The sequence below is a fragment of the Hyaena hyaena genome, unplaced genomic scaffold (genome assembly GCF_003009895.1).
Source record: "Hyaena hyaena isolate Hyena2069 unplaced genomic scaffold, ASM300989v1 scaffold_177, whole genome shotgun sequence".
NCBI classification, from domain to species: Eukaryota; Metazoa; Chordata; class Mammalia; order Carnivora; family Hyaenidae; genus Hyaena; species Hyaena hyaena.
Genome location: NW_024080810.1, coordinates 730,541 through 757,626, shown reverse-complemented (window position 1 = coordinate 757,626; position 27,086 = coordinate 730,541). Strand labels below are relative to the sequence as shown.

At 39.1% G+C, this 27,086-nt stretch overlaps 1 protein-coding gene across 1 annotated transcript in view; it reads left to right on the top strand.

Annotated features, from left to right (window-relative positions):
• The first annotated feature begins 3,984 nt into the window (after window positions 1-3,984).
• SLC26A7 (solute carrier family 26 member 7) overlaps window positions 3,985-27,086 on the top strand; it is a 121,080-nt gene continuing 97,978 nt past the window's right edge. Inside the window, exon 1 of the mRNA XM_039240584.1 lies at window positions 3,985-4,177. Within this exon, the coding sequence (XP_039096515.1) occupies window positions 3,985-4,177 (193 nt within the window). The remainder of the gene's footprint in view (window positions 4,178-27,086) is intronic.

Genomic DNA, 27,086 nt, shown 5'->3' with positions numbered 1-27,086 from the left:
TGTACAACATTTCTTAAAAGGTTCTTTCCTCATTTGAGCCCGACTCAATTTTCTCATACTTCAGAATTTCTTCAGAGGCTCTTACAATCTAACCCTCTAAAACTCTCTCTGAAACCCCAACACATGAGGTTTTCTATCTTTGCTTTGTCTCCTCCCTTTCTCCCCCACTTACTATATAGTTTTTCCTCCTCCTATTCCCAGACTGTATAATATAAGAAAAAGGAATTGTGTTGAAAAAGAGGACTTTCCTTACATTGTGAGATAACTGAGAGAAGGGGAGCAAGTAAAGATAGAATCTCTATTCTTCCCACTAACTCTTACTCTCTTTCCCTCTACACCTATTTTCCTAATTCTTTAATATCACAATCTGGAAACCAGGCTGAGATAGACTAAATAATTCTCGGGTAATTTCAAGAGTAGGGTCATTTATACATTATACATCCACACATAGTGAGTGGATCCTATGTATGCTGAACTTCCTATTAGATCCTAAGGAAAAAGGTAAAGCAAGTTTTGTAAATAATCCTCATTCATAAGGAATTTACAATCTTATGAGCTAGACGGACTATAAAATAAAATAGATTTCAAAGAAGAAAACCAATAGACAGATGAAAATTATTATAGCTGTACACCCGTAAGTAGCTTCAGGGTACCTGGGTGTTGGGTGTACAGAATGAACAGAAGTATGGGGGAAGCCAGGGAAGATTTCATGAAAGAGGTAAGTAAATGTTTAGATGAGGAAGAAGGCCATAGAACACGGAAGATTAGTGTAGAGATCTACTGAAGAGTCAAAGTCATGTGCAGCAAACAAATAGTGGCTATACTTATCTGCTGGAGCAGAGGATTTGAGTAGGATGGGAAGCCTTTTTTTCTACGCGGGAATGCAATTCTCCCTTCTCTGGTAACCGTAGCATTCCTTGTGCGACCTGTTATTAATTTATCCCATTCTGCTTTGAGTTAGTTAGTTATACATTTTCTGTTTCCTTCATTAAACGTTAACTCCCAGACAATGGTGACAATTTCCCCTCACCACCGCCCTACGCCACTTCTATAGTACTTCACACAGAACCTATCAAATTGTGGTTATTCAATAAGTACTTACTGAATTAAATGGAGGTGATGAGAAGCTAGTCAGAGGTGGATAGGGGAGTGGAGAAAAGGAACATGCTTGTGCTAATGAGTTTGATATTGGAGATCACTGGAAGTTCAAACACATCAAGGATGTGATCAAAATGATATTTTAGGAAGAAGAATTTTTCTGTCATTTCTCACAGGAGGTGGAAGATATGTTCATCTTTTTAATTGTCTGAGTGTTGCCTGGACATTTGGGAAGAGTTGTCTCCTAGAGATGATACAAAGTACTGAACTTTAAGCTAATTTCAGTCATTGGATCTCTTGAATAAATATATTTAGTCTTCTTGAATTTTATGGGCCGGGTCAACATACTCTGAGAATCTCATGGGTGTGAATAAATTTATTTATAAGGGTTTTTGGTATTGTTGATTATAAATAGGAGTGACATCATGCTCTGGGGTGAGATTTTGGCATGTTTTCAATAATGTGCAAGCACATGGAATTTGAAAAAAGTCTGAATATTGGAATTCCAGATTTACACTTCAAAAAAAAATTTAGGGAAAGATTCATTGTAATATTTAAGTGTTTTTTGATTGAAAGACAATAGTATAATTTTGTCAAAATAATTTCTCTTCTTTCCTGGTCTTAAGATATTTTAGAATAATTGCTGGTACTAATGTATTTAGGTACTTCTATACAGATTCATCTTCAGTTCTAAAAATCTATTCATGTGAATTCCTTGTTACTAAGATTTAACACAAATTGTTTTTTAATGATTGAAATTACACAAATCATAGCTCTTGCTTCGTGATTTCAGTTGAACTTTCATTTTGTTTTAATTTTATCAGTATAGATTTGAATTTATGATCTAGATATGTTTTGAAAAAATATCTTAAAAAATATTTTTAATGTCTTTTATTTATTTTTGAGAGAGAGAGAGAGAGAGAATGAGCAAGGGAGGGTCAGAGAGAGAGGGAGATACAGAATCTGAAGCAGGCTCCAGGCTCTGAGCTGGCAGTCAGCACAGAGCCTGACGCTGGGCTCGAACCCACGAACTGTGAGATCATGACCTGAGTCGAAGTCAGTGGCTTAACCAACTGAACCACCCAGGTGCCCTGAAGAAATAACTTTAGTGTTAATTTTGATTATGAAAGTAATGCATAGGATAGATAGATAGATAGATAGATAGATGGTTTCTGAATTACTTTGTTTATATCCTGAAGGTAGTCTATAAAACAAAATTCAAGATGGCAGTTTGTGAATAAAAGCAATGTAGCATCACTATTAAGAGTGGATTTGGTTATCTGGTGGTTCTACCTCTCACACCAAAAGAACAGAGTTAAAGTACTACAACTCAGTCTGTGATATCTTAACTAAGGAAAAATTTTTAAATTTAACACGATGTGAACAATCAGAAAAATACAAAGCAAATTCTATTCTGTGCATATGAATGAAGTGTACATACATCCCTACATATTTAGGATTCATATAAAGAAAGGTAGGCATTTTTGCAAAGATAGAAAGCAATGTCATGTTTGGAAAACTGAGAGAAGAGCCTAATTTAAAAAACAATGGAAAAATTCTAGCAGAGGACATTGGAAGTAGCCAAGGGGTCCAAGTACTTCGTTATTCTGAAGCCTTTCAGAAACCAGATTTCTACTCTCTGGACAAATAGGTATTAAAAGGGCTGTAGTAAATTTATACCATGATATTTTTTCTCTTGGCCTCACAATTTTAGTTACTATATTGGGTTTTTGGTTTAATTCCAATGGCACAGCTCATAAATGCGGGCTTTTTCTTCTGGGACAGGGGGAAACAATCATAAAATAAAAATCTTTGACAGCCTGTCCATTCTATTATAAAATGTAACACCCTATCTAAAAAACAGAAATCTCCCAAAGGTCGTGTGAAAAGAGGGCAGCGCCACACAGAAATCTGGGGACACTTCAAACAATAGTTTGAACCATACATTATTCCTTGAGAAATTCCAGTTACTATAGCATGAGTGTGAGAATTATGCAGTTTGGAGAAACAGAGAAAACTGAATGAACAATTTCAGAAACAGGGAAGAACTATTGCCACAAATATTTGTTCATAGTTCACAGTGATGCTTATTTTCTCAGCCCGTGAGATGAATTTCAGTTTGTTTATGAGAACTGGCTATTCTGTTCTCAGACTGGGCAGTGGCTGTCTGAATGTTTCTGTATGAATGAAAAACTCATCTCCAGGGAATAAAATAGATAAGGACACTTAGTAGTGGCTTCTTATTTTTCTGAATTTTGTAGAACCGGTAGTTGTCTGACGTATTGAAAATATATACTTTCTCAAGAAGTAAGGCTAGATTGTCTGAATATATTTTGCACTGTAGACCCCTCTGGCAGTTTTATGTTTTTGCATAGCTTGTAGGGGAGAAACTGGACTCGCTGAATGCTTCCTGGTTTCATTAGCATAACCCAGCCCACTTCCAACACACGCCCACAACTACCTCATTAGCCATTGGGATTGGAGCCAAAAACATAAGACTACAGTGAATATAAGGGGAATTACTGGCGAAAGCGCTCTGGACCAGCTTAACACTGAACCCATTACTTTTCCAAGATCAGAAAAATATTACACTAACAGGAACCATTTCCCAGTCTTACTCAGATAAGGATTCAAGGTTTTAATCTATACCTTTTTATCTAAAATAATTAGCCTCACCATAATTAAGACATAGAGCCTGGATGATTATATTTAAGTGCTTCTGTTAATCTCTTTCCCTTTTTCCCTGTTTTATTGATTTACTTTCTGGATAGCTTTGACATTGTAAACCACAGACGAATTGGAGCCTGGCATTGAAAAGAGGTGTTCTGCAACGATTTTTTTTTTCTTGTCTAAAGAAGTTTACTTCTACAAGAGAGAATCTGAAAAATGACAGGGGCAAAGAGGAAAAAGAAAAGCATGTTGTGGAGCAAGATGCATACCCCTCATTGTGAAGACTTTAAACAGTGGTTCAGAAGGCGGCTACCTATTCTGGAATGGGCACCACAGTACAATCTGAAAGAAAACTTGCTTCCAGACACCATGTCTGGGGTAATGTTGGCAGTTCAACAGGTGACACAAGGTAATGTACTGCATTTGATTTTCCTGTTTTAAGCAGAATAGATGTAACTTTGCTTTCTCTGAAGAGTATTATGACCCCTGATTTATAATTTAGCTAGTGAAATGGATAGTTAATTAACTTTGGGGAAATAAGCACATTGAATCTCTGTATACAAAAGCTTTCCTAGTTGTTGCTTTTTTTTTTTTTTTTGCTACCTCTTAAAGCTATTAAACACTGAATCAATTTTTGAATGGTATTATTACATATTTGCAATGTTAAAATTCATACCATATAAGAATAAATGATCAGTAATTGTGGAAAATGAGTTTTTATAGCTTGACCTTACTGATATAGTTTGTTACTTTCACTGAGTCAAGCTATAAAATATCTGCTGGCTTGAACATATCGTTTGTAAACCTAATTAGCAGCACACAATTACCTGTTGTAGCCTTGAGAGTCGCTATAAGCAAGGAACAGAGCTTTCTGTACATAAAGGAGGCTCTTTGCCAAAACCATTATTTGCAAAGAGAATCCTGTGTGTCCTTAGAGCTTGTATTTTACTGTGCATGCTGATTTAATTCTGTATCACATTACATACTCTATTTATTTCTCAATAAGAAATTTAAACTGGTGAGAAGTCTGAGTTTAACTTTCCCAAAGCAGATTCTAAGTGATACTCTGGATTTAGATAGATAGGTGTTTCTCTTGGTGAAACCTTTAAGTTAACTAGTGTGTACATGTATGTGAATATGTGTGTGTGCATACATTTTCCTTAAAGATATATTTATTATATTATTATTATTTTGCTAATTTAAATAATAATTTCCTACCTGTAGCAAGGAAAGGACCCAATTTCTCAACCTTGAAAATTTGGAACACTTTCCTTGGCATAGACTCTGTAGATTTATATTTCCTTGTTTCACTACATCCCTGGCTTGAACTATCATTCATACTGTTAAATTATAAGCACTCTTTTAATTGAATTATTCTGTAGCTGGAACAAACTGCCTTGTGTATTTGTGTTTCTAGTATGATTAGGAACATCTGCACTGGTGGCTTTACTTTAAGATCCATAAGACTATCATACTTTATGGGATTCCACTTCCCTGAATAGTCTTATATTACATTTTTTAAATGACCATTTTGCCAATAGTGAAGCATGGTCATCTTTAATAAAACTGCAAAGTAAATAACAGGTTAGGAATTTTTCAGCCCTGTTTTTATTCAATTTCAAATTCAAAATGTGACACCACTATGTACTTTGAATCTTAGGTGATTGACTTCCAAAGGCTTTTCACCAGATAGTGTCTGTATATTTTATAAATTTATTTTGCTTTAATGCAATGTAAAGTGAAAGAGAAATATATTTTTTAGTTTAAAAAAATTTTAATGTTTTTTATTTATTTGTGTGTGTGTGTGAGAGAGAGAGAGAGGCAGCATGAGCACTGGAGGGTCAGAGAGAGAGGGAAATACAGAATCTGAAGCAGGCTCTAGGCTCTGTCAGCACAGAGCCCAATACAGGGCTCGAACCCACGAAGCATGAGATCATGACCTGAGCCGAAGTCGGCGCTCAACCCACTGAGCTACCCAGACACCCCAAGAAATATATTTTTTAAATAATTTGTTTTGTCATCTCTGTAGAATATCAAGTTAATAAGGGAATCTGGGGATATGATAAAGATGTCTGTGATACACCCTTAGCAAGAGCATTTATGTGTAAGTCTTTGGTGGTTAATTGTATGGCTTTCATTTAGATGTAGATTTTGAGGGATTTTTTTTTTTTATGAGTCATGTATTTCATTGGTTATAAAGAAGCACATTGGCCAGCCCCTGACTGATAGGGAGCACAAAGCTTACAGCCCTGTGTCTTGGAATGTTATGGATCTGGCCGTTGGTTCTCTTGGAAAGCTACCAGTGATTGGACAAGGCTATGCTGCTAGAAAGAACTTCAAGGTTTTTGTTGATGTATGAAAAGATGAATTCTTCTAAAAGTACCTATTCTTTGAAAAACAATTCTCTCAAACTTTCTCGTGTTCACCCACTATGGAGAGATAAAAAGTGAAATATAAGTTACCATTGTTATAAGGGGCACTGTGCTAACCCCTGTATTCATTGTCTTCCCCTTTCCTAGCAAACTCCCAAGAGACAGCAGTCTCTTCTCCATTTTCTATATGAGTAAATGGAGATTTAGAAAAGCAAGTAATTTTCCCTGGATCTCATACCTGATAAGTGGTAGAATGAGGACTTGATTCCAAAGCCAACACTTTTAACATTTTATACTTTATGTTCTACACTGCCAAGATAACTAGACTTTTTCATAATACCAATGTTATTAGTAATAAGAGACATTTCTTTGGAAAGGTATGAATATTCCTCCCTTCAAATTACTTTTGCATTTAGGTTTCATCCCTGAAGTTTTTAGACTCAAAGGTAAGTGATGAAGAAAATAGCTACAGTAGAATATACAGTAAGAATGGCACTTAGATCTCATTAGCTTCCATTTATGTGAATATAGGCACTCATTACCAGCTCTATTTCTTTAGGAAAATTGGAAGAAAGGGATAATTTTTGCTTTTACATCATAACACAGTACCTGTTTTCACTCTACTGATTTTGAAAGCAGCTTTTCAGTTACTTGGCATAGTTGAATTATATGAAGTTGTTGAATCCAATATTTTTTGACCTATAAATATGGAAAGTTATATGGTTCAATCCAGTAGTTTTTCATTCTTCTCTCTCTAGAAATGTCTTTAAAATTAAGAAGGATAATGGAGACTAACATTCGAATGTATTCTATATGTCAAATATTTTAAATTATTTATTTTACAGGCATCTTATTAAAGATTTCCCAATTGTTAAATATAGATGGTTGTCAGTTATCATCATATTTTATTCACATGTAGCATTTTCTCTATTGACTATATTCCTTCTAAGACTTTCTTCTCTTGGTTTTGAGACATTACTCTTTCATTTTTCTCCTACCACCTCTCTGGCCTTCTCTTGTGAGCTTCTGAGGATTTTGCCTCCTACTCTATCCACCCACTAAGAATCATTGTCCAGGAGACTCAAACCCTGGCCTTGTTATCCAAGAATGCCTTAGGCTATTTAATCTGCATAAGAGTTTTTAATTACCATCACCCTGATAAAGAAACTTTCTTCTAAACCCAAGATCCACATATTCAATTGTACAAACCTAGAATTTTCTAGAAGCACTTCAAATGCAACATTTAGTCTTCTAAAACAAACTGAAAAACACCACCATCCTAACTAGAATTATAATAATTAAAAATAATATCAGTAATTTTCAAGCACACATGTAAACACTGTGGTAAGAATATTTGACATTATATAAAAAACTGAGACTCAGAGAGAGTAAGTCACTTGCTTAAAGTCACACAGAAAATGAGTGGAAGAGCTAGGATTTGAACTCAAGTAGTCAGGATCCAGGAATGCTCTCATTTTACACTAGATTACTTTTCATGGGGTGGGGGGAGGGTCTCAAGAGTCATTCCCAACTCTTCTCTCTCTTTTGCCACTTAGCTCATTAGCACACAGTCAGCCACTAGGTTCTGTTATTTCTAGTCTCTGATTATCTTTCCAACCAAGTAGTCTTCCTCATGCCTCCTGCTGTGGCCCTAGTTCACTGCCTGTGCTCTTGAAATCATCATTTTGTGGCCTTTCCTTCTCTGTCTCCTCCTGTAGGCCATATTCCATACTGCAGCCAGAATGTGAACATCTGAACACATCTCTTCTCTATCCAAAAATCTTCAATCCTCTCTTTCTTCTCGGATAAAAGCCCAATTCTTCAGAGCAGTTTATTAGATCATTAATAATCTGGGGCCCATGATACAAAGGTCTACTCAAAGAGACCCCTCCTCTGAAAATCCCTCCGCATCTCCTGGGAAGATGCATATTTTCTTCTCTCCTACTCTCTTTGTACTTTGTACCTATCTTCATGATAGGCCTTAGCAGATTGTATTATAATATTTCGATACAGCTCTTTCCATGCTGGTCTGTAAGCTCTGGAAACAAAGGTAATGTTGTAATCTTTACAGTCTTACCAACTTGTATATTGCCTGCTGCATAGAAGTATGTTTTCAATAAATATTTGTTGGAAGTATAAAAAACAATTTAAGTCCTGCAACTTCTGATTATTCCATAGTAGCATGGTGCCACTCGAGGAAGGAAATTAAATTTAAATTCTTAGATTTAAAAAATAAATGCAACAGAGATACTAAGAGTAAAGAATACAATAAAAATATGAGTGACTAATGTACATCTTCCAATTCCTCTTACTTTCCTGAAGTTACAAACTTGCAGCCCTCCAGACAAATCTGGTAAAAGATATATTTCGTTTCTTCCAAAACAATGTTAATATTTTCTCCAGCCAACATCAACAAATATGAACAGTTCATATATAAATCCATATGCTTGGCCACTCTTGAAAAAAGAGGAATACATGGCCATACAGGGCCCATATTCCCATTGGTGAAGATCTGCTGGGCCTTCCCAGAAGCTACCCCTTTTAGACAGGGCATGCACTTTGCATTTTGCCACTGTCTTCATCACTCACCCATCATTGCCACCCTTCCTGCTAGTATTTCTGTTACCTGCCCAGCCCTATGTCTGAATTTGTTTCCCCTGCCAAGACACTTTCTAATATGTTTTGTCAATATGCCTAATACGCCTCTAACTCATCCCTAAATAATACCTTTACCTAGAGATTACATAAGATTGGATTCTTAACTTAGATCCACAGAAACTTTTTTTTCTTTGAGAGTGAGAGGGCGCAAGTGAGTAAGGGGCAGAGAGAGAGAGGGAGAAAAGTGGGGCTCATCCGAAGTGGGGCTTGTGCTCACACAGAGCAGGTTCAGATTCACAGAACCTTTAGGTCTTTTAACCTGGATTTATGTATTCCAGTGTACTTCATTTCTTTATAATCCTTGAATTTTCTCTTAATTGTTTTTTAATTTTTTTAATTAAAAAAATTTTTAATGTATTATTTATTTCAGAGAGAGAGAGAGAGAGTGAGCGAGCGAGCATGAGCAGGGGAGGGTCAGAGAGAGAGGGAGACACAGAATCTGAAACAGGCTCCAAGCTCTGAGCTAGCTGTCAGCACAGAGCCCATCACAGGGCTTGAACCCACCCACCATGAGATCACGACCTGAGCCGAAGTCAGAAGCTTAACCGACTGAACTACCCAGGGGCCCTGATTATTTTTTTAATTTTTTTAATGTTTATTTCCCTTTGAGAGAGAGAGAGAGAGAGAGAGAGGAGAGGAGGGCCAGAGAGAGACAGAGACACAGAGTCCGAAAGCAGGCTCCAGACTCTGAGCTATTAGCACAGAGCCCAACGCTGGGCTCGAACTCAGAAGCAGTGAGATCATAACCTGAGCTGAAGTCATGCACTCAACCAACTGAGCCACCCAGGCATCCCTCTGTTAATTATTTTTTTTTAAAAAGATATTCTGGGAAGGAGTTCATAGGTGTTGCCAGACTACTAAAAGGGATTACAGCTCCCCAAAGTAAATAAATAAAAGTATGGATATTCTCATTTCAAAGGAAGAGAAACCTTAGACCTCTCTTTCAGTATGTTCAACTATTTCTTAGAAACAATTTGTATTTTTAAAAATCGTTAATAGATCTGGAAGCTCTCATCACTACCATCAGGTACAAGACATAGCTGCATCTACCACAATGACCTGTAACTGACATTTTATAGGACCTTACTACAGAATATGTTTTGAAGATGAGCAAACATCGTAGAGAAAGTCATTAACTTAAAACCCATCCCAAACATGGTGGGCAAGTTAAACAGTACCAGACTCTGGTCTCTAGAATATTTAGTCCACATTTTAGCCTGAACAAGCACTTGGGGGAAATGGTTTCTTTGTTTCCAACCTGAAAACTCAAGCATTGAGACAGGGCGGAGACCTAAAATGCATGACTTGCCTTGTAAGAAGCTAATCCACTGAGAAGGAATATGAGAATGTTTTGCCTTGCATTCCAAGGGATCACCTAGAAATTTTGTTCCCAAACCATGAAAATTTTATGCTGCCATAGGGTTGCCTGATGTTCAAACCACAGTGTTCTGGGCTGCAGACAAAAGATGGATATTCCTTATAATTATGCAGAATGTGTGGCATTACTGGCACCAAAACACATGTGTGGAAGCTGAGCCCCATTGCACTCCTGAGGCCAGCTTAGTGACATGTGGAACAGTAAGTGGAAATTCCTGAAGCGTACTGCATTGGGAAGATGAAAGGCTTGTCTGGGAATTCTCCCCTGCATGGTTTCAGCTTTGAGGATACAGAATCCTAGCATTAGTGATATATCTCTAACCTAACCCCCTTAATCACCATTCCTCCCTGCTGGTAACTTTTCTCTTCTCCAGCAACAAGGGGCAGCGAAGTATTGCTAAGCAAGTCTCAAGGATACTTGTCCTGACCCTTATAAAAATATGCCCACCGGCTAGTAACACTGCTGACTTTTCTCTTCCATTTCCCTTTATCCCATCGATAGCCTCACAGTATTAACTCCAGGCTTCATTCGACACTCCTGGTTTTCTTTTTCTTTTTCTTAAGTGTAAAATGTAAATGTAAAATGATGATCTGTATATTAAAGGGCCGTTTATATGCTTCTGCATTTAGAGGAATGCTCTTTATAATATTTACAGTTGTCCACATGGAAGAATCATGACCTTCCTTTTTAGGGTGTGGAGAACTTAGCAAGGTCTATAACAAAATAGATCGGCAGTGAGTGTGAGGATAAAGTGTGTGGCCTATGTGGAGTAGACTTCTATTTTTGCCAGCTAGGATCCATTCTTGCTCCTGTTAATGACTATATCCTGGATATGTTTGAAGAAACAACCTCTCTTCCATTTTTAGTATATGTGGTTTAGTATGTGTGTATATGAGGTTGTAATTTTGGCTCTAGTGTTGGAGTCTAGGCTAATCAGTGGGTTGAGTCTCCCTCAACCAGGATTCTCAGACCTGCAGATCCATTCGAGGGGCGCCTGGATGGCTCAGTCAGTTAAGCATCTGACTATAGCTCAGATCATGATCTCACAGTTTGTGGGTTTGAGCCCCGCGTCGGGCTCTGTGCTGACAGCTCAGAGCCTGGAGCGTGCTTCAGATTCTGTGTCTCCCTCTCTCTCTGCTCCTCCCCCGCTCATGTTCTGTCTTTCTCTCTCAAAAATAAGCATTAAAAAAAACCCTACAGGTACATTGGAACCACCTTAGGGCTTAAAAGAATACTGGCACCTGCGTATCATTGTCAAGCAATCGTCAGATTTCCTGGGAGTGGTTCCCAGACATAAAGATATGGTTTTTTTTTTTTTCTTTTTTTAAGTTGTCCCAGATTCTACTGCATAACAGTGTGGAGAACTAGATGCAGACACAGTGATTGGTCTGGTGAGAGCTTGTGGCCCAAGTCTTGGTAGTTGGTACAATCCCATACATCAGAGCGGTTCGGGGATGGGATCTGCCACGTAGGCACAAGGGCACGGATTTCGTATGCAACACATCAGTCACAGTGAGCAAGCACAGGTTTTAAATCGCTTTAGTAGGGGAGCGCATGGGTGGCTCAGTCAGCTAAGCGTCCAGCTTCAGCTCCGGTCATGATCTCATAGTTTGTGCGTTTGAGCCCCACGTCGGGCTCTGTGTTGATGGCTAGGAGCCTGGAGCCTGCTTCCGATTCTGTGTCTCCCTGACTCTCTGCCCCTCTCCTGCTCATGTTCTCTCACTCTCGCTCACAAAAATAAACATTAAAAAAAATGAAATTGCTTAATTAGGTTTAAGTTGGATTAAACTACACATTTGAGAATTGTTACAATTTAAATATTACACAAATTTTTTCTAATTCTACAGAACCCAGCAAGATAGACATCCTTGTACTTTACATGTTTCTGAGAAGAGAGGTTTGAGGCTCAGAACTTGATCTGACTTGCCCCCAGGTCTAGTACTGCTAAGAGAGGTTTTTTCTGCCAGGTCCCATCTCTTACCCCTCACTGCCTTCTGTTCCCTGTTAGTTCGAGTATAACAGATATAGGACTGGAGCTGATCGTGGGCAACAGAATGCCCAAGCCTCCCTTCAGCCCCTCCCTTAAGCCCCATGATAACACGTCACCTTGCTTGATAAAGTAAAACCCAGAGATTCTGATTGAGAGTGGAAGAGGGCTTTGCCATAGAGAAGAAGTACCCATACCAGAGTTTGTGCTCTCTTCCTGGAGAGCTTCTCGCTGTGCTCTATTAGACTTGCTTTAGATGAGAGAGGAAGAGAACGCATGCTTGAACACTGGCCTGAGCATCAGTGGACAATAGTTTTCACCATGTGGTGGAAGGAACACACAGCTAAGATGTTTGGATGAGATTTTACTAAAGGCTAGGGGGCGATGAAAAGGAAAGATGGAGTGCCATGGGTTTGGAACCAGGCTTAGTCATCTTCACTCGGTTTATTCCCCTTCATCTCAGCTCTACTCTCCTCCATCACAGTAGATGCCATCTCTAACCTAACCACCCCTGCCCAGAGCACCATGGTGGACATTTGTCCTTTGCCATTCTGAGTCTAAGAGAAGAAAGCGTGCCTAGAGCACTTCTAACCTTTCCTACCTTGGAGATGTCTGCCCACCAGGCATGACTCTATTCTTCCCTGTAGCCATGAGCTCAGCGGCACAGGTCTGCCTCAGCTTAACACCATTTCTATAAACAAAAAAACACACAGTCTGTTTCTCCAGTCTTTGTGCTTGATCAACTTTTCCCCATACATTTTGTTTTTCATGAGCTAGTCCATTCCCATGGCTTCAATTGCCACTTTTCTGCTGGTGAATTGTAAAAATATATTTCTAGCCCAAGTTTCTCTTTTTAGTTCTAGCTATAAATATCCAGCTGCATATGGAACACCATCTTAATGTCTCCAGGGACATATTTACAACTGGACACATCATTTTCCCTCTCAGAATCAGTCCTTATCCTCTGTTGTGCATTATACTGAAAGTCACCCCCATCCACCCAATTGTCTATGCAGGAGTCTGGGAATGATCTTAATTGCCTTTTCCCCTTAACAACCGTATTCAATTAAGGAGATTCTCTAAATTCTTTCTTTTGAGTGTCTCTCAAATATACCCCATGCCCATTGTCCTTGTGACAACTTCCTTAGTGTTAATAGATATTGTAACATTTGCTGAATGCTTAAAATATGTCATAAAGGGTACTAAACATTCATTGTGTATTATAGGAATTGATCTTCAGAATAACCTAAAAGTTTGATACTATTATTATCTATATTTTACAGATGAAGGACGGAAGATTAGTTTGGTTGTAGTGCCAAGTAACACGATTTCTATAAAGCAGAAGGAGCACTTAAATACTTGTCTTTCTGATCGTGAGCCCATGCTCTGATCTTCATTAAAAGCCACCGTCATTCCTTCCACACCAGTTAGAATGTCTTCTTGTTTATGGCTTTGTGTCTCTATAATCTATTTCAAACTGCAACACATTTTTTTTAGAGTTAGAAAGTGGAGATCTTTGTCTTAAATTGCTTCAGCCACACCTTTGCTGATGGTTTTTGGACCTTTTTTTTGTGTTTCATTCTATATAGCGTCCTTGCTTCACACCATCTTGTTGGTCTCTCTCACTTCCCTTCCCTTCCCTCATCCCTTTCCTCATGGCTCCCTGGATCTCCAAATGCTTCCCTGGAACTAAAACTACAGGGATGTTTTTTATTGACATGTATAATGTTGGGAACCAACATTTAAATAACAGAAGACTTTGTTTTAAAACTGAGCAGTTTAAAAAAAAAAAATACGTACACCTTAAAAAAAAAAAAAAAACTCAGCAGTTTTCCCCCTGTATTGAAATCTAATCATCCAATAACAAAGGGCTCATATTCCTGAACAGAAACCCTAGGCTGAAGTTGATTGGTGCTCATGCCCTTTCTGTGGCCATGGACTTTCCAATTTATATATTACCCAACACTCACTACCCTTTTATATCAGTACCACTTCAATCCTGTTATTCATCCTTTTCCGTTCCAGAGCAGAATACATATTCTCAGATTCAGCTCAAGGACAGCTTGATTGTCCAAATTCATGACAGCATTCAGAGGAAGTATATATTTAATATAAAAGCAAACACAATTTAGAAGGTAGTTAGGGATATAGATTTTATAAATAGATTTTATAAATATAAAACTTTTCTCTCATTAGACAGGATTGCACTCTGAAAATGTTTTTGAAAGCCCTTCAAAACAAGGGCTTTTTTGAAAGCCCTCCAAAATCTGGAACTTACTTTTCTAGCCACGTATCTTATTCACCCTATGTTCTGGCTACATGGAACTGCTCTTAGTTTTGTAAAGGATCATGCTTGTTTTCCCTTAGGAGATTTGCACATACTGTTTCTTCTTAGATGGGTAATCTTTTTCCCCTTGTCCCCTTCACCTGATTTTATCTTAGCCTATATCAGAGCTGGGTTTAGCTCAGTGGTTCTTAGCTTGGCTGCGTATTAGGATCTCTTTTGGCACTTAAAAAAATACCTGTGCTCAAATCCTAGACCATTTAAATTAGAATATCTGGAGAATTTAGGGCATCTCATTTAATTTCCTGGGCGTTAGCTTCCTCAACTAATAAAAAAAGTGAAGTAAAAGAGCAGCTAGGGTTGAGGATTACAGGCTTTCACAAAGCGCTTGACACCTCTGTTTTGTTCTCACATAGTACCTTTATTTATCCACTTAACTTGCAATTGCATTTGTTTTTATATTTCATTCCCCCTCCCCTCAGTTAGGACTATTTATTTATTTATTTTATTTTTTTGTTTTTTGTTTTTTGTTTTTTTGTTTTTTTTTTACAAATAGTTTATTGTCAAATTAGTTTCTACATAACACTCAGCGCTCATCCCCAAAGTGCCCTCCTCCATGCCCCTCCCCCCCTCCCCCCCACATCCATCAGTCCTCAGTTTTTGTCAGCATTCAAGAGTCTCTCATGGTTTGCCTCTCTCCCTTTCCCCCACCATTTCCGCCCTTCTTCTCCCCCTTGTTCCTCCGTCAAGTTCCTCCTAATCCTCCTATACGTGCAAACATATGATATTTGTCCTTCTCTGCCTGACTTATTTCGCTCAGCATAACACCCTCAAGGTCCATCCATGTTGCTACACATGGCCAGATTTCATTGTTTCTCATTGCCATGTAGTATTCCATGGTATAGATAAACCACATCTTCTTGATCCATTCATCTGTTGATGGACACTTAGGCTCTTTCCATGTTTTAGCTATTGTGGAGAGTGCTGCTATGAACATTGGGGTACATGTGCTCCTATGCCTCAGCATTTCTGTATCCCTTGGGTAAATTCCTAGCAGTGCTATTGCTGGGTCATAAGGGAGTTCTATTGTTAGTTTCCTGAGGAACCTCCACACTGTTTTCCAGAGGGGCTGTACCAGTTTACATTCCCACCAACAGTGTAGGAGGGTGCCCGTTTCTCCACATCCTTGCCAGCATCTAGAGTTCTCTGATTGGCTCATTTTAGCCTCAGTTAGGACTATTTATAGTCTAGGGTGACCAACCATCTTGGTTTCAGCCGTGAAGGTCCTGAGTCCTAGGAAACCCTTTCAGCTCCTATCAAAGTATTTGGCACATAGTAGGTACTCATATGTTTGCCGACAGTGAAAAATCATAATTGAGATGACAGGACAGAATTTTCCTGTGACCACTCTCCTTTTGGTGACTACTCCCCCCATGGAAACGTTCAGTCTCTTACTGTTTCTGATATTTAAACTTGTAGGTCTGTTGATCCTGAAGCTTCTAGGTCCTGGTAATTCTTTATTTTCACATTTGTGAGATGCCACTGTATAACAGCTCTGGGATAAACAGAATGATGTAATTTGCCTTAACCCCTCCAGTGATTAGAACCAATGATCTTTGATTAACGATCTCTGTCTGTGAACCTAAAGAATATATGTCTATAGGAATTTTGTTTGCATATAGTTATGGTTCTTGAATGTATGTAAATTGATTCTAGGAGACCCATTTGTAATACCGCTTAGCCCTGAGCCCACTGATGCTGTGAACCAGACAGCTGATTATACTGTGGTTTGCTAATAACAATTCTAAGACCACCACAAACCAGTTACCAGAGGGAAATAACTTTCATCATTACCCACACAGTTTGGGTTTGATTTCTTATGTGTAGTTCTTGGAAGTGCCTAGTGCCACCTAATTATTTTGTTTTCAAGAATACTATTCTGTCTTCCTAGGGTGCTTTATTCATTTCTATTAAAAAACATACTTGAAAGAATACACACTATTTTGCTATGTTCTTGGAGAGAGACAGAGAAGTATAAGACAACACTCCAGCCCACAAGGGCCTTATTATTTTTTCCTTCCTCAGAAATTTGTACAAAGTGTATGAGAATATGATCTTCTTATTCAGCCTTGAAGATCTCAATCTGCTGTGGGTATGTACGGGTGGGAACATTTTCTTAATGAAAGTTTGAAGAGTATTGGTTTCAGCCACTTTCTGCTGTGAGTAGGTTGTATAATCTAGGAAGCTGCCAAAGAATTCTGTATTTTTATTTAGGAACATGAAAAGTAGTACAAGCCCATCTATATAATATAACATGAAACCAATAGTTGATGGTAAAAACTAGACCAATATAGAGACCAAAGTGGCAGTCTTCAAAAGCTGGCAAGACTTGATTAGTACAGACATATGGTATTATATGAATTGGCACTTTAAGAAATCAAGTTCTGCTAATCACTCTTTCTTGGGAGAGCATCTCAAGGAAATTATATACACAGGTAACATTTAAGGAATGGCAATCAGTGACCCACTTTATTAGCTGTGTTAGTGTTTAGTGTTTAAAGCATAGCTCTAGCAAAAAATTAACTTAGGCTTGAGATCAAAGAGGTCTTCTTTCTTGTAAAGCTAAGGTTTGGATGTGCTTATGAAAAAAGAGTGAGAGAGATATATATCAGAACTTACCTTGAGGCAAGCCCTAATCTTTTCATCATATTAGGAGCATGGATGAAGAAATAGTGGAAGAGGAAATATGTACACGTGTGGACATACCTTTGCCCATTAAAAATGTGTCCTCAGATTAAGAGTACACTTATCACAATGAGCACTGAGTAATTGTGATACATTACTGAATAAATGGAATTGTCTAATCACTATATTTTATGCCTGAAACTAACAACAAAAGAAGTAAGTCTTTGTAAGTGTTCAACTTTGGCCTCTCCAATTAGCAGCCCTCTTTTTGGGTGGGGGAAGTGGAAGGTGGTAGGGAGAAAGGGTCTGAGAACTTCTGCTTTACCCTTTGACCTGAGGTTGTGGCTATAATCTGGGAGAGATGGATAGAATCATGACATTTGAGAAGGTAGGATTCAGGTCAAACTCAGGAAGATTAGTTAAGATGTACAGATTCATCCTGGTGGGTGTAAAGTTCAGTACCTGGATGTCAACCAGTGGGAGCAGGACATAAAACGAACAACTGGGAAATAAAGTGTCAAAAGCTAACATAAAATATAGGAGCAACTTAGGATTAGAACCTGGGTCCAAGATTCTGGGTACAAAGGGTCTGAGTTACAGTCTAGGAAGCCAACAGAATGGTGAGATCTCAGGGTCTTTTCTAATTTTTTTTTAAAAAAATTAATGTTTATTTATTTTTGAGAAAGAGAGAGAGACAGAGCATGGCCAGAGAAGGGACAGAGAGAGAGAGGGAGACACAAACTCTGAATCAGGCTCCAGGCTCTGAGCTGTCAGCACAGAGCCTGACTCAAGGCTCGAACTCCTGAATGACTAGATCATGACCTGAGCTGAAGTCATATGCTCACCTGACTAAACCACTGAGTAGCCAGTGTATGAACAGGCGTCATATTTTGGTGGGTGGACTTGAGCCCATGGGAGGCAGTGAGAAAATGCACTTGGCTGGCAAAGAGAAGTAAGGAAAGAAGCATGAACCAGCAGTTAATGTAAAGTGGGAGGAAAGTTCTTGTTCTCTGCTGCTCCCTGGCCTACTATGTTGTCTAGAAGTGTGTTTGGAAACTTGGTCCTAAAGAAAGAAAAGAGAGAGAGAGAGAGAGAGAGAAAGAGAGAAAGGGAAAGAAAAGAAAGGAAGGAAGGAAGGAAGGAAGGAAGGAAGGAAGGAAGGAAGGAAGGAAGGAAGGAAGGAAGGAAAGGAAGGAAGGAAAGGAAAGAAAAGAAAAAGAAAAGAAAGAAAACAACACACTGAAAGATGCCATGGGGCAATTCCTGTTCAGACTTACTTAGCTAGAGTGTTCAAGGGGAAAGAACATCAGGACCTGTGAGAAATCTTAAATCTCCCAACCATACTCTGCTCAGTGTGGTCAGTACCTTCTAAATACCGTTGCATTGGTACTGGCCTCTGCAGTAAACTGTTTAATAACCTGATTTCCTGAACTGTTTACAGTCTTCTTGACTACTTGACCTTGCTTATGCCTTTATCCACCTGATAAGCAGTGTTGTTTTTTGTCTTTGACCCTTTGTTTCTCTCCTCATACCCTTTGTGCTCTGTGTAAATGTACCATTTCATTTCTAGGACCCTTTCTGTCTTTATCAGATTACCAGTGAAAAGATCTCAGTATTTTGCTCACCACATAATAGTTTCCTTATAAATGGAAATAATTCTTATTATATTTTTTAACAATCAATCTCACAATCTAGTTCAAACCCAGACACAAAAGTACTTATAATAATTTTGGTAGTAGTAAAAATGAAGAATATACAAGTGTGGTAATAGCACTGATGATGTGATCAACTCTTGCAGCAGTGAGACTGAGGTTAGTAGTTAGAGAAAACTGCAAGAAGGAATTATACTTTAACTGGATCTTGAAGGCTAAATGAGTGTTGCTCAGGTAGTTTATAGATAAAGGGCACTACAGATAGAAGAAAAACATATGCAATGATAAAAAGAATAAAAGAACACAGTTTGTTTAAATACTTACCAGTAATTTAATTTAGTGGGAGTTGTAGCTGGAGACAGTAGCAGGGCCCAGATCACAAAAAGCTTGAATAACATGGACAAAGTGGTTGGGCTTACTTTCCAAGATGATGGAGGCCGTTAGTGGATCTTGAGGGAGGCCAGTGTGTGACAAAGGTTTGTGTTATTGAATAGTCACTCTGGCAACAGCTTATCTTACATACTTGACACAGGCAAAAGACTAGTTAGGAAAGAGTAGTTTGGAGACATTCTATTCAGGAAAGGAAGCACCATGGTCTGAACAGACCGAGACAGACATTGTGGCAGGAGAATAAAGAGAAGGGACAGAGTCTTCCAGTGTTAAATGGAGTAGATTCAGTTTGTTTAGTGTTCTCTGTGATGGAAGCATGAAAAAGAGCACACTGTTGATAATTTCTAGGTTTCTGAATTGGAAGACTAATGAGTGGTGATTCCCTTTCTGAAATAGGGCATAAATAAATAAGGAACAGCAGTATGTGTTTTTGCTCTGGTTTCAATGCATGCTGTTTTGTTCTTATGGAGGGATTGGTGGTGGGAGGGACCAAAATGAACAATTTCCATCTTGCATTTGTTATGTGAGTGCCTATGGGATCTCTGGTTGATGTCCATTTGGGTCTGGGGTTTAGGACAGATATCATTAACATGTATGTATTTGAAACAATTGGCTCTCCTGCTCCATGTCACTGTGAGGGGTGATGAAAAATCTCATCAAGAAAATCACAAGGTATACACAAATGTTTTAGCCATTTGGGTAAAAAAATCAGTTTTATATATATGTCGTGGTTATAGTCATGGAATTGGATGGGATAATTCATGATTAGTTTGTAGAACAAAAAGAGGAACCAGAAAGGCAACTTTGGGGAATACTGACATTTTAGTGGCTGAGGAGCTAGCAAAGGGGAATGAGAAGATGTGGTCCATTAGCATCATGGTGCTCTGGGAGCCAGTGGGTAAGAGTTTTAAGTGTGGTTGATGTGATAAAATGGATGTATGAAACACAGAGTTCCCAGGACATAAAGAATAAACCAAAAATGTGAAACTTGATGAGAGCCCTGGAAAATATTTTTAATAATAAATGTACCAGAAAAAGTGCTTTACGAGTCTTCAGGAAGGTGGGCAACTTGTGAAACAGAAAAATTCTGTCTATCCTCAACTTCCACTTCAATTAATTCTTGCCTTCCAATAAAACTTTGTGGTTTTGGCTCCCATATTTTTCTGTCTTCTCTGAACTTTGATCACACTGATCATTAAATAAACTCCACATATAATTGTTCAACATTGGATAATGTTTGTTTCAGGCAAGGACCTGATAGTTCGTATTTCATGTCCCTTTACATCTCTAAAGGAATTGAAGGTGGATTTGGATATACAATAAAAGGTTATAAGTACTTATAGAGTACCTATCAGAAAGACCTCAGTTTTGAATTCCAACTACATCACTTGGACAAGTTCTTTCTGCTCTAAGATGAAGTCTCCCTATGTGTACAGTGGGAATAATAACCCCTAGTACATAGAATTACTTTGAGGATTAAATGAGAGGAAAAAAGTGCTCAGGACAGAATCCACACAAAGCAAATATTCAAAAATGCTGTTATTTCAATGTTATAATTGCTACTTTCTATTTCCCATGAGAATGTAAATTTTAGAAAGGTGGGGATTTTCATCTGGGTTGTTAATTGATGTATCTCAAGTGGCTGGCACATAGTAGGTGTCTCATTCTAACTTTTTAAATGTTTATTTATTTTTGAGAGACAGAGTAGGGGAGGGGCAGTGAGAGAGACACACAGAATCTGAAGTAAGCTCTATGCTCTGAGTTGTCAGCACAGAGGCTGATGCGGGGCTTGAAGTCACAAGTTGTGAGATCATGGCCTAAGTCGGACACTTAACTGACTGAACCACCCAGGAGCCCTGGAAAGTGCCTCATTCTAGGCAGACACTTTTCTACATCTGGGTTTTAGCTGTGCTACTTGAGGATAAAAGAAAGCTAAGAAGATGGAAAGTATCAGTTTTGCCTGAAATTAATGCCCGAATTAAGGCTGCCCTCCCAAATTTGCCAAGATGGGTGCTTCTAGCTATTACTGTTATCAGTTGCTAGACAGTATCATTTAACATCTGCAGGTACTATGTGCATGAATGTTGTGTGTAAATTGGGGCTATTGCTGGAGGATGGTACTGTGCAGACAGCAGACAGAAGGGTCATTATTGCTTTGGTACGATTTGTGTGGGCAAGCCTCCTGCGTCTCTGAGGCTGCATTGTGTGAGAAGGGAGTGCCAGCCCAGACTGCGGCTATCACCGCTGGTCTGCACAGACAAGGGCTCCTCAGTTTTGACTGCAGTCAGAGATTAGCGACGGGTGCCTTTCCTCTGCTCAACATTTCCTCATTTTCACGTGGGCCCTACTGTTTGCTCTTAACATACTTAGCCCCTTGAAACTGGTGAGCTAATGAATCTTTTCTGGAAGCAGCTGGATTATCTCTAAGTAGTAAATTAACCCTCTCAGAGCGTGATGGCTGCGCATAATCCATTTTTGAAATGGTTTACACCATCACAGCCTAAAAAGTGATATAATCTCACATGCATGGTCTGATATTTACTTATATGATTGTGTCACTAAAGCTAAGGCATTATTTCTTTTTTCCTCTGAAAATTACTATTTTTGAACATAGGTAACAACTCTTGTATTAAAAATATTAAAAGATGGAAGTGATCTGGAAAAAGTCCTTCAAATTGACCTACTTCAAGACAGAGAAACCAGGGACTGCTGTTTTAGTCTCTTTCTCATCCTAATTAGTGGGTCTCACACTCCAAAATAAATACAGTAAGAAGGAACAAAGAAATGACATTGTCATGTATATTTGAGGTTATACCTGCACACTTGGCTCTGGTTCCTGTGATCCTTGATCGCCACATGAAATCAGGCCCCTTCTTTATCATCTCTCCTTCCCCCCTTCCCTTCCTCTAATACAGCAGTGTGTCTCTTCCTCCCTGGCTGGTACTTCCAGTGATAGATAGCTTTGCGGCCAGCCTTTATAGTGCATCCTTAGGAACTCCTCTTCTGTAGGGAATAAAATCCACACTTTCAAAATGTTCGCAAGATATTTTCTTGACCTGTTTACCTTCCTTTTTTTTTTCCTTAATGTTTCTTTATTTTGAGAGGGGGAGAGGGGCAGAAAGAGAATCTCAAACAGGCTCTACACTGTCAGCACAGAGGCTGACACAGGGCTTGATCCCGTCGACCCTGAGCTCATGACCTGAGCCGCAATCAAGAGTCAGACGCTTAACCCACTGAGCCATCCAGGACCTGTTTGCCTGTCTTAAAAGCTGGGTCTCTCACTCAAGGGCATTATCCCCCAGAAACCCCTCTCCAGTGAAGACTAATTATCCTCCTGTTACTCTTAGTAATTTCACATATAAAACACATTACACTTGTGTGTACGTGCTTAATATCCACCCTGTTCAATACTGCATCTCCATTTGCTTGTACCTCTTCCAAGGTTAGTTGTCTTTACATGGTCATGTATTTTTGTAAAAATTCCAAAGTGACATATTTTAACAGACGTTGAGTAAGAATACTGCCTCTTCCCAACTCGACTTCCCTTGGGTCACACCTCTTATGTTTAGTGGCATTGGAATGGCTGCAGATATTTTGGGGATCTGGCTAAGGGGAAGTTGCCACAAATGGCTGATGGTGACAAAGATAAAATAACTCATCAAACAGTAATATAACAAGGGCATTTTCAAGAAACTGTTAATTAATGTTGGCAATTCTCAAATATCATTTAAGTCTCTGCACAAGAAAACTTGAAATGCCCTGAAATCTTACGGCTATCAAGAATCTCAAAAGAGTCTTTCTTAATCTGATAGTTTGAATTACACGTGATATTAGTAACTAGTCATAAAGCTAAAATAAAAATTTCTAATCAGTAGTCAAAAACAAACTTAAATACACATGGTATTTTAGTCTGATTCCCCAGAAATTGGAACTCGAGTCAGAGGGCTTCTGTGCAACTTTATAATTAGGGAATGCAAGCCCAGAGGGCAGGAATGAGGGTGACCCCCGATGCCTGGTATGGGGCTGGCTACCTCCAAGGGTGGCATGTGGCTCTATCATGGGGGCCATGGCCCCAAGAAAGTATCAACTGCACCTCCAGACCATTGTTCAGTGGGGAGAAACATGGAAATGTGTATTCACTAGTTTACTTTGTCATTGGTCAAAGGCTCACCCCTTGGGTGCTCCTCTGAGCTAACATGTGAGAGTCTGGGCATTCGCAGACTCTCAATGCAGGTGTCGACAGAGAAATGCTAGGGTAAGAAAAAGAGAAGCTGTCAGATTGCACCGCATGAAGTCAGACAGCCCCTGCCGGGCTGCGCAAGATGGGCAAGGCCAAGAACACCTGACATGATATATTAGACATGATATATTAGAAATGTGTGATGTGCAAGAGGAAAGCCAAATTGATCTTTCCATTCTCTCTATAGAAAATATTACAAAAAAGATTTTTAGATGAAGAAGTGTTCAAAGAATATACAGCCTGCAATTATAAGGGGAAGAAGAAGTACAGAGTTATAACAGGAAGTTAATAAAAAGAGCATATTATTTTTTATGGACATTTGATCATGGAGGTTGTCAGCTTTTTATAATTTAACATGATTTCTCAGTGTAAATAAATATTCACCTTCGCAGCTAACTTTATGCTACTTCTCAGGTTTTTTTTTTTTTTTTAATTTATTTCTTTAATTCACTTTAAAAAAGTTTTTTAGGAAGACTTTCAAAATGTGTAAGATTTAGGGCTAATAAAACCTGACTGCCCAAGTGCTCATATGTGTCCTATCTTAAAACTAACAAGAAAATAAATGAACTCCACTTTCCTTGACCCCATGTCTCCATCCGGCACCAAGCCTTTTGCTCTTTTCTTCATTAATAGGGATTTTCAGGGGTTGGCTCATGTTTCCCACCCCTTCTCCCTGCACTCACATCCATTCCTTAAGCTTCTTGCACTTGGTTCCTACCCCTTTTCCCCAGGACGTGCTCAGTCTAAGGTCACTAGTGGCTCTTCTGTTATCCCATTCAAAGGATATTTTTGTTCTTTCCCACGTGTACTGTTTCTGTGGAATTGCCACAGACTTTGACCCTGGCTTCCTTATGCCTTTTTTTCTAATTCTTTTCCTTTGCATTTGGCAATTCCTTCACTCCTCAAATTTTGGTGTTGACCAGGCCTTCAGGCTTCTCACGCTTACCTGCCCAGTCTCTTTGGGCCTAAACCAGGATGTTAGCTGTCTTTCAGAGGTCCCTGTCATGTCTATTCACATCCGGTCAGTCACCTTTGACCCTGTGACATGTTCTGGAAAGAAAGTGTTCTGTGCTAAAGCCATAGGCCAGGGAACTTATTTGCTTTTTAACTGTGTGTGTGTAATGCCTCTTTATATGTGGTGGAACTACATTTCCTTCCCCTGCTGCTACCACCTGTATATCAGCCGTAGTTTCCTAACTGTTCCTTCCTCCAATCTTGTGCATCTTCCATGTAATTGCTGCACTAATTTGCTTAAAAAATGCCTGGGTGGCTCAGTTAGTCAAGTGTAAGACTTCCGCTTAGGTCATGATCTCATGGTTTGTGGGTTTGAGCCCCGTGTTAGGCTCTGTGCTGATGGCTCAGAACCTGGAGCCTGTTTCGGATTCTGTGTCTCCCTCTCTCTGCCCCTCCCCTGCTAACACTCTATCTCTTTCTCTCTCAAAAATAAACATTTAAAAAATGTAAAAAACAAATCTTGTCACCTTGCTTCCATTAAAAAAAAATCTAATGACTACTGTAAAATTCAGGATAATGCCCAGATTGCTTTTAGAAGTCTCTATCAAAAATGTATAAGTTGTATAGAATTATAAATTTAATGTACAAGGTGAAACAAAATTCAAAGATGTGTAAAAGGATGTGTCATCTCCTTCTTGGATTTTTACATAAAGCATTACATAAAAAATTTAAGCCTACAACTTGTTTGTCATGTCTAACAATATATGATCAACATGTCTCCATATTAGTGGATATGGATCTAATTCATTCTTTCCAAGAGCTGTGTAATATTCCATAGCACTGTTATATTAAAATTCATCTAATTGTCTCTATATTGATGACTATTCAGGTCATTTCCTTGTTTAATTACTACATAAGGTATTTTAATACAAAGGATTAGATATATATTCTTAAGTAATTATGAATTCATTTAGCAATTCCAATAAAAGTGTAATTAAAAGTGAAATGGAATTTCACTGAGCATGCATGTGTCCCATGTTCTTTTCTAAACCAGATGCTTTGGGGAAGGCAATGCAAATCCCCAATCAGCCAGGCTGAGCCATGTGTCCCCACCTAGAGCCTGGGGTCGGAGTCAACGCCCCTTTTCTTGGCCCATGTTCTGTGGGTGAAGGAGGGACTTCCTGAAGTAAATGAGCTTCCTGCTACCGATGGAAGGGAAAATGGAGATGGGTGGCTAAAAACAGCACATGTTGTACCACGGAAGCTAATGACCTATTGAACCAGGGTGCAGGTGATGACATTATCCCCATGCTGTAGACAGGGATTTCGTCCTATGGGAGTAAAGGAGGAACAAAAATACTGAGACTTCGCAGTGTTCCATATGTATCTCCTTATCAGTGAAGTCTGGCTGGGGACAAATTCAAGGGGCTTGAAGCTGTGCTGGTGGCTTTGGTCAGCTTGGAGCCCTGTCCATTCGTTTGCTCTACAAATAAAGGTTATGTGCCCTATCTAAAACTGAGAAGTGCATATTCTCCGCAGTATGTAGGAGTCATAGAAACTAAACGACTTAGATTTTGAAGGACCCAGAGGTTTTCCCCACTAGAATCCATAGACGGAGTGAGGGCATGTCTAGGTGTTGCTTCTCTTGAGGGCCTAAATGTTGGTGGTGTGTGTGACCTATGAAATTCCCTTCGCTCAGCCCGCCAGTAACCTGCCAGGGAACAGTCCACACTGTGTGTGAGTTCTGACTTTGCGTGTGTGTGTGTGTGTGTGTGTGTGTGTGTATGGTCACATATTTTAAATTAGTTTTCATTATTCGATTTATAAATGTGCCAATTCTGCTTTTACTCCTGGGGCAAATGTATTTGAAGAGGAAATACAATGTGTAGCTCATAGGGCATTTGTAGTGACAATATTCTTATCTTCCCACTGCCCCAATGTTTTGATTCCAGATATTTCAACCACCTTCTCCGAATCAGAGAAAATGTGAGATTATTTTAAATATAGAGAAAGAGGAAAGGAGAAGTTCGGGAGGAAAGAAAGGAGAGGAGGAAGGGACAGCAAGGGAGGAAGGTGGGGAGAACAGAACTGCACACCGCCTTATTTCACCCGGCAGTGGTTTCTCCTTTTCAATTGTTAACCTGTAAAAGTAACCTGGGTTCACCTTGCCTTCCATTTCCTTTATTCGTACAAGCTGCCCTTTCATTTTCATTAACAAGGCTCCTCATAAGAACCTTAAGTCAGTGATTAAGGAACCCAGCACAGGATTGAATCTTTCATTTCCTTTCTTTAAGCCTTATTGTGAGTACTTTCTCTAAATTCTGAACACTTTCTCTTTCTCTCACGGAACTATTGATACTTAGCCCTTACTCTTTGGAATGAGAACTTTAAGTGCTTCTATCTTTAGCCATTCTGGGCTCAGAATAAGTTCTGAAATGAACCAAAAAATACTTCTGATGCTCAATATTCATGACATCACTCTGCCACTTCCACTCCCAAACCCTAGGTATTTATAAGAAATAATTAAGTTTTGGGGCAGCTGGGTGGTTTAGTCAGTTAAGCGTCCTACTTTCGCTTAGGTCATGATCTCACGGTTCTTGGGTTTGAGCCCCGCGTCGGGCTCTGTGCTGACTGCCAGCTCAGAGCCTGGCAGAGCCTGGAGCCTGTTTCAGTCTGTGACTCCGTCTCTCTCTGACCCTCCCCTGCTCACACTGTCTC